At 37.5% G+C, this 8476-nt stretch overlaps 1 protein-coding gene across 1 annotated transcript in view; it reads left to right on the top strand.

Moving 5' to 3' along the window:
* Positions 1–8476, top strand: part of GRIK1 (glutamate ionotropic receptor kainate type subunit 1) — an 81491-nt gene that overhangs the window by 40317 nt on the left and 32698 nt on the right. The window contains exons 8-9 of the mRNA XM_031555901.1: positions 5616–5723; positions 6839–6883. Coding sequence (XP_031411761.1) covers positions 5616–5723; positions 6839–6883 — 153 coding nt within the window. The remainder of the gene's footprint in view (positions 1–5615; positions 5724–6838; positions 6884–8476) is intronic.

Raw genomic sequence — 8476 nt, 5'->3', positions numbered from 1 at the left:
TTATAAATATCTGAGGTGTGGCGGCCATAGTGGTGAGGCCAGTCTCTTTTCAGTGGTACATGGAGACAGGACGAGGGGAAATGGACAATAAGCTGCAGCATAGGAAGTTTCGCACGAATGTGCGTAAGAACTTCTTCACGGTGAGGGTGACGGAGCACTGGAACAGGCTGCCCAGGGAGGTTGTGGAGTCTCCTTCTCTGGAGATATTCAAGTCTCGCCTGAACGCCTACCTGTGCGACCTGGTGTAGGGAACCTGCTTTGGCAGGGGGGTTGGTCTCGATGATCTCTAGAGGTCCCTTCCAACCCCTACAATTCTGTGATTCTGTGATTCTGTGAAAATGATCAAATTCAGAGGAAATGAAAAAAGAAAAGAAGAAAGGGTCATCATCTACTGTGAGAATATCTCAAGTCAATTACTTGAAAAATAATAAAGTACTTGAGAAATTAACAGCAGTGCTTTTAAAAGAAAGCTGTCATTTAACACTACATTTATATCTGAGCATAGTGTTCAGATAAGGTATTAGTTATCTTCTACTTACTATACTTTCAAGTTACTGGTAGATGCAGTGTCAGAATACCTAGTACAAGCCAAGTTTGTACTTGGTTCTTTGGATCTGAGCAACAGAACAGTTGGTTTTCCTCAGTAATACCACTCTAAGATAGCTTTTCACTCAGAAATTTGATCAACTCCTCCTTTTGTCTACATATTTTTAAAATTTGTTAAACTATAATCACAGTTTTGTTTATACATGAAGGGTGCCTATGTGTGTCTGAGATGCTTTCTGCTAACTTCAGTTCCAGACATGCCTTCAAAATGGGGAGGAATCTTATTTTCTGAACAGTGGGAATTATTAAACTGGAAATTAAATTGTAATAAAAGGCTAAAACTTGAGTTTGAAACTGTGAAGAGGTTGCTTGATTAATTACAAGTGAAGGTTCAAAGAACCGCTTCAGAAAAACTGTTTTATTTCACAGGTCATTGGAATAAGTGGAATATTAATAGAAGGGAGGAAATATATGCACATTATAAAACATGATTAAACATAATATTTTTAAGAATTAGAATAAGATTGTGCACTTTCGTATTGCCAGGCCACATTGAACACTTTTTAAATGGCCTTGAAAAAAATAAAATTCTCTAATCTGAATTCCATGTGAAATACAATTAACCGATATCTATCACTTCAACACTGGGCTTGGTAAGAGTAAATGTGTCACAGAGAGATAAACAGTTAACTCAAATGTTTGGATACACGTCTATTGAGTAGGAAAAAACAAGATCACAAATAGGTAATCAATTTGTCTGAGAAAGATTGATATTTTTGTGTACTGCAATACAGTATTGGCAAAACTGTCTATATCCCATTATGGATATATCATAAAAAGGAATATTGATTATAGCCATGCATCGTATACAGTAGGCATTATGATTTACTGATCTAGTTATATCTGGGTAACAGAAATCAGAAAATCTGTGAGGTCTACTGGAGACAAAATAAACAGAACCTGAAATGCAGTTTGGAAATGTTTTTGTGATTGAGCCATTCATTGTCTTTGTTGAAATACAGTAATTGACTCATGATGATGAAGTGGAAATTGATATAAAGACCGTATGATGGTTGTGTGAATAGATCGCAAGCTTCTGGAGTGTTTGCTCTTAAAAGTTAAGTCACATTATTTCTCCATTTGTTATAATTTTCCATTTGTATATTTATATAGTAACCAATACTGTGATTTATACATTTAAATCCAGATGCCATTTTGTATTTTACCCATAATCTTAATCTTCTAAATAGAAAGTTTCTGTTTTAGTTATTTGGTTTCTTTGTGTAGCTTGCCTTTTCAGGCACGACAGCTTCTGGAGAGGTCTGAAGATTTAGCTGTGAGAAATTTAGATGTAATTTCTTCTATCCACTCTCTTCCCTGTGCTTGGTAAGAAAGAGTCAGAATAGCTGAAGGTTCTGTATGGTTTGCTTATTGACTAGCTAACATATTGGGTGAATATTAAACAAATTGGGTTTTGTTCAATAAACAATAGGAAGTTACCAAATATTTACATCTTATAAGTAGGAACTATAGTTATCTGATAAGATACAGTATTGGAGGCTGTGAGATCTTATTTTGAACCTCACTTAAACAGCACAGTACTTTACTGCTGTGAACCAAACTGCTGAATGAGCAGATCAGCGTCTCATCACAGCTCTGTTGTCAGAGGCAGCTTGCAACCTTGCAAAAACAGGATCAAAGACGAGCAAAGGACGTTACAAACAAAGCAACTGAAAATCACATTTTTTAATTAAGCTGAAGGCTGTACTCAAAAGTTATGCTAAAAAAATCAAAAATACATTCTATCTGTAAGAGTGTCAAATTGTGCCCTCAGTTCCACAGTATTAAAGCAAGGACAGAGTGTAAAAAGGCAATTTCTTCTGATGAATTGCTTAATTAAGTTCCGATTCAACTTTTATTGTATCCTGTAACATTTAACACAGAGTGGCACTAGAAACATTAAAACAGCTATAAATCTTGCATATAAAAGCATGAAATCTCACTGCTGTGTTCAACAGTCATGCAGTTTCTGGCCATTCCAAAAGTTCTGCTTCATTTCTAGTCGTTAATTGCATCTGAGAATTGTGCAAATGCTGCCCGTTCTGTTTGCCTGAACATGATAACTAATAGGCATTCATATACTCGATTTAACTGACAGGAACCTAGACCTGGTATACGGATATGATTTCTGAGCAATTGATACATTACAGTTTCTTTGCATGTAAGAAGCAATTGTGGCTTAGGATGCAAATCATATTAAAAACTGGGAAGTGTTATCATAGACTGTAGAAGGCCCAGGATTGACAGAACGTTCTTAGCTCATCTCTCTCTCCGGTTCTTGAAGAAATCTGGTTTCTGATCAGGAAAGAACCGTCACCCATCTGTCTGGACATGCTGTAGACACATATGACATAGCTGCCTCAAAGTAAGAAATTAAATGATGCTCGTTGGACTCTAACTCAAATGTTTTACTTTTATTTAGAGTAAGTAAAATAAATACGATTATAAGAGAGAGAATTTCATATAGAATTTAAAATTTATGTAGCCTGCGTCTCACGAGAGGGTCTGAAGAACACCTTCAGAATTGAAGGTCAACTCTGCAAAAGAGTCCCCGATTCCTGTTTATAATTTAAATCATTATTTAATGGTCTAAGTGATGCTTAAGGTAAACAAAGACTATATGCACTTATATGCTACCTTGAAGCTTAAGTGTACACCTGTGCAGCTTGTAACATCTTTTGAGTTCTTTCTTTTAATGGAGAACACCTTCTTCAAAAGTGAGTTGGCATTTTATCATGCAGAACTGAGATGTAGGCTCCTGATACTATTTCCTAATCTAATGTATTTTCTCCTTTACGCCTTTATTGAAGATCATATCACGTTAGCAGAGAAGCAGAGCACCTGATATGTAATCAATAAATGTGAACATTTCACAGAAACAAATTGCCCTCTGAGGAGGAATGGATAGCTAAAGATCATATTTAAAAAAATGTTCCATCTTTACGAATAGGAGATAGGGGTCATGTCAAAGTAATAAAAAGGCAGAGTAGAAAGGAGATATATAACAAAATGCATTCCTCTGTCTTTTTCCTATGCTAGGTCTATTATAACAGCATACAATACCCTCAAGTGTTTCACTGTTTATAGCTGAAGTTTTCACATATTCCCATGTCAATAGTGTGGGAAGCCTCATAGAAAGATCACTGCCATTGTAGTTTATATTTCTTTTATTGCTTAACCATACTTAGATATCCTAGTTTATTCACAAAAATTCTAGATTAATCTAGATTCTAGACTTGCCTGAGGCACATGGTGATAGCACAGCCTCTGAGATTAAGCCTTGCAGACTCAGAGCTGGAATTTAGATGTAATGTGAAGGAGAGACATCGTTCTCTTAATATGATGTTTTTTAATGCATCTTTCATTATGTCATCTGTCCACAACAAATTAAATGAAGCGAATATCAATGTGCAGAGGAAAAGCTTGTAATTTAAGAATTAAACAGCTGATGCACATGAAGAAACTGCCATCATTTATCATAAGCTTTTCTTTGAAGAATTTAATCCAATGTGGGAGTTCCCAAAAATAGGTTATGAAAATCATCTGCAGTTTGAAATGCATGAGTTTCTTTCTTTTGTAGTTAAGCATTAGCTTTGGGGGAAGAAGGGGGATTATGTGAGACAGATAAATCTCATTTGAAAAAAAAGTGAGCATTCTGGAAAGCCTACACGATACAGAAAGCTTCAACTGTTTAAGTTCAGGAGAGGGTGGAATTGAGGGTTAAGAGGGGGTTCTTCACCAGAGGGTGGTGGGCATGGAACAGGCTGCCCAGGGCAGTGGTCATGGCCCCAAGTGCTACAGTTCAAGAAACATCTAGACAATGCTTTCAGACATATGGTCTAATTTATGGGTGGTGCTGTGTGGAGCCCCGAGCTAGAGTCGATGACCCTTGAAGGCCCTTTCCAAATTGGGATATTCTATGATTCTGACTTAGTTCTGGACATTGATCGTGCCGCAAAGAAGAAGCATTATTCAGTGCAGGGAATCATCATGGCTTTGTAGCCCGATGTACAAAATCTGTTACTTTAATTTACTCTTGTTGCTAATGTTTAAAATAAGGAAAGTGTGAGTTCACTTAGCTACGATACAACAGGCAAAATGCTATCTTACACCAACTTCTATGCTATACTTCAAATACATAATACTTGTGCATACATTACTCTGCAAATTGTTTATTAGCTCTCTATGACTGGGTGCGTTTCTCCTGAAAGCCTGCTTTTAGAGCCATCCTCCTCATGCCATCAATACCTGTGACAACAGGCAGGAATCAGGAATCACTATTAGGAATTATACGCCTTGTTCACTTCCTTGGGAACTTGCATCTTCTTCATCTGTAACCTGCCCAAGAAACCAAACTATTATGACAAAAGTCCTTCTTTCATTTATCTCTTCCTGGAAAAAACCAGTTTTCCAGGCCCAGAGTAGCAGAAGCAGCATCTAACACAAGAAACTAGGAAAAGCAGAACTGAAGTGTTTAGAAAGCTGTAGTGATTTGGGATGGTTAGCTACCTACCCTCAAGAAAGACCTCCTGGGGATCCCATTCAGTACTAGTTGCCAGTCATTATCCTTCCTCATGGAAAATTTTCAAGGTCGTGGGCTGAAGTAAACAGTATCACTCCTGGGATGTTATTGGTTTTAGACCGCTTTACTTCGACATTCAGGCTTGAAGCTCGGACAAAACTATTTGATTTCTCTTATGCAGTGCAAAACTGCCCAGTCATTGGGTGCGCATGACACATACTTTATTTTCTCACTGTTTTTTATATGCAGTACAATACACGTGCAGACTGTCACACATTTGTGTCTGCTAGTAAAATATAAAACATATTGAAGAGAAGCTAGATGAAAGAACAAATGGAAGATGCTATTCTAAATCAAAATTTAAAAAAAACAGTCTAGTTAAAAAGAAATGTGATTGAATGCCATAGCTAATTTGAAATGCAATATTTGTTGTAGGTTTAGAGTAGTAGTTCCTGGTAAATGGAAAAGTGTTTTTGTGTTTCCACAGGCACGATGGGATGGCCTGACAGGGCGCATAACCTTCAACAAAACTGATGGCTTACGGAAGGATTTTGATTTGGACATCATTAGTCTCAAGGAAGAAGGAACAGAAAAGGTAAGCAAAACAATGACAGAAAGTTACTTTGGAAGTTGCATGGGAAAGTCCATTTTCCTCAGCTTAAATCTCCTATATTTGGGGTTAAAAAAACACTGTGACATTAAACAGAGCTAAGATTTTAAAAATTATTTTAAAATGTGTATCTTGCGTTTTTAGGTATTCGATAGCAATTTTGGATTGGTGATGTTACTACTGAATGTCAGTAATTATTCTAAGTGCACACTGCCACTGTAACTTAGAGTGGTCAGGTTATATATGTGCATACATATATACATAAAACTTAGACTTACATGTACTGCTTTTAAAAGGTGCAACATGAGGGAGAGAGAAAAGCAGATGGTGGAGTAATAGCCTCAAATAGCTTTGAGATGGTAAAAAATCTTGATGTTTTTGAACATGATCAGTAGTTTTGCCCTTACATCTCTAACCACTTATGATGGGTTATGCTGAACAGGTGACTAAATTAGCTATGTCATCTTTGTTTGAAAACAGAAAATTCTGCATAGTACAATTCCAGAAACTGGTTCTGCATTCAAAAAAAAAAAAAAAGGTCAAATAAAATTCACATTATTCGAGGAAGTTCAAGGAAGCATGCCTCAGAAAAGCAAATTTGAAGTCAACAGTTCTTATTTCCCTTATTTACCACATACAAATTGTACTGAAGATACAGAGGGGTACTGCGGAGAGAACTCCTTGAGTCCAAAATGAACCCAGTAGCCAAGGATGTTTTTGGCTTTGCTCCAAAATAGCTGCTGCTACCATGCAAGCCACAGCAATGCCAGCCAGGAGCTGTGCTGGAGAACAGCAGGGTCTGTGGGTTCCCAGAGAGAGGTGGGGTGGTCTTGCCATGCTCTTGGTCAGCCAGCATGATTTCCCAGTGAGCACTGTAATGAGCAGCTACTGGAGGTGCCTGCAAATCCCCAAGGTGAGTATTACCAGCTCATGTCAGCTAGAGGCTGCACTGTCCCTTGCTCTGGGTACGCTGGTTTGACTCAGTGATGCTTTCTGTGGGTTAATTGAGACTTTAAATGTAATTGCTCCCACACAGCTCTCCAGACTCATTCTCTTTTCATTTTTAATGAAGTGCTCTGTTTATTTCTCTCTGTACCAAGGCTGCTGGCGAGGTTTCTAATCATTTATATAAAGTGTGGAAGAAGGTTTGTACACAGACAGGTGATGCAAAAAACCTATGGGTTGTGTCTTCAGACTCATCCTTTGGGTTTTGACAGTAACTCTCAAATTAAATTGCAGTTTAGAGACATCAGTCAATCTGAGAATGTGAATTGTTGTAGTACGATAAGTTTTGTTCAAACTTGAAATACTGTAGCCCTAAATAATAAAAAGACCTTGGCAGGAGTCAGACTTTTCATCAGGAACTTTTTTTCACAATTACTTTATTTCTTGGAAGCTGAGCCTTTCCCTTCTTTAAGTAGAACACCTGGCTTCAGTGAAGCAGTCCTTTTCTCAGCAGTTATCTTTTCTGATTCACCTGGGATTTACCATGAGCGGTAAATTTATGACATTTCAAATGTATATTAGCACCAGCAGTAGGACTGTTTTAACATGCAAGGAGTATTTTTGCCTCCCACAAGAACACATACTGTGCAGGCAATGTTCTAGCATCATTGACTCAAAATTTTGACAAGTGTGTTATTAACTCCTTACAGAAAATAATATAGATGATTAAGTGGATGTTGTCATTCACTAACATATGGAAATTTGAACTAAGCTTGTTTATAAAAGATGTAAATTCACAAATTTCAGTCCCCTTTTGACATAGGATGTCTCTGCCTGGTGGATAAGGCACCAAAGTGGGAGTCAGAGACCAGCTCCATGTGCCGTTCCCTGCTGGAGGTACAACCTACAGTTCCCTGTACCACAAAGTCGCCATTCTGTAAGGAGAAGATTACAATTGCATTTACTGTACTTAAAGTTGAAAATTTCTTATAACACTTAGAATTATATCTTTTTTTATATCTTTTGCACAGCTCTTATTATTTCCTCTCTCCACACACAATTAAAACCGATTTTGTTTTTGTGTTTTTTAATACTACGGCATAGAACAGTGTAAAATATCCCACAGTGCTCTTTTCTTGTTCTTGTAAAGGACATACTTAGTACCTTTGTTTTAATATCAATCAATGTGGCAAAGGCAAAAGGACTCAGTTTTCCTCATTCCCAGCGAATAGATCATCCTACCTGACATGCAGAACAGTATTGAGCCAATCTGGCTTTTGAGTCTAGGCACTCCATGTTATGCTGAATTTATTCAAACCAAATTACAATTGGTTCAGAACATAGATTTGCTGAGAAGGGCATATGACAACTCTCAAACTTGTCACTAAACTGCAATAAATCTCCTGGATTCACCATAGTGATGTACTGCCTTGGCCTCATTATTCCAGTGCCCCTCGACCTCCTCCATTGCTCTAAACAAGGTTGACCTCTGGTGTCATCCTTATCTTCAGATGTAGAGTGTTCTCCTGGTGTATTTTGTATGCACTGTGACTGTGTTGTTCCATGTTCTTCATGGTTGTTCTCTTCCCTGCTGCCAGCCGATAAAAGCAAATCAAGTCAGTATCAACAAGCAGAAGAGCTTTTGATTAACTCAGGCACCCTGGTGCAAATTCAAGGGCACTGGTTATTTACTGTGTTTCTGGTGCAGACTATCGTAATATATAACATCAGTTCCCCAACATGATCTAATTTTGGAAACAAAGGGAATGCTTGAAAAATACTTAAAGGGAAAA

This window comes from Meleagris gallopavo, chromosome 1 (assembly GCF_000146605.3).
Source record: "Meleagris gallopavo isolate NT-WF06-2002-E0010 breed Aviagen turkey brand Nicholas breeding stock chromosome 1, Turkey_5.1, whole genome shotgun sequence".
Lineage (NCBI taxonomy): Eukaryota > Metazoa > Chordata > Aves > Galliformes > Phasianidae > Meleagris > Meleagris gallopavo.
The sequence above is the reverse complement of the archived record's forward strand: the minus strand, read 5'-3'. Positions and strand labels throughout refer to the sequence as shown.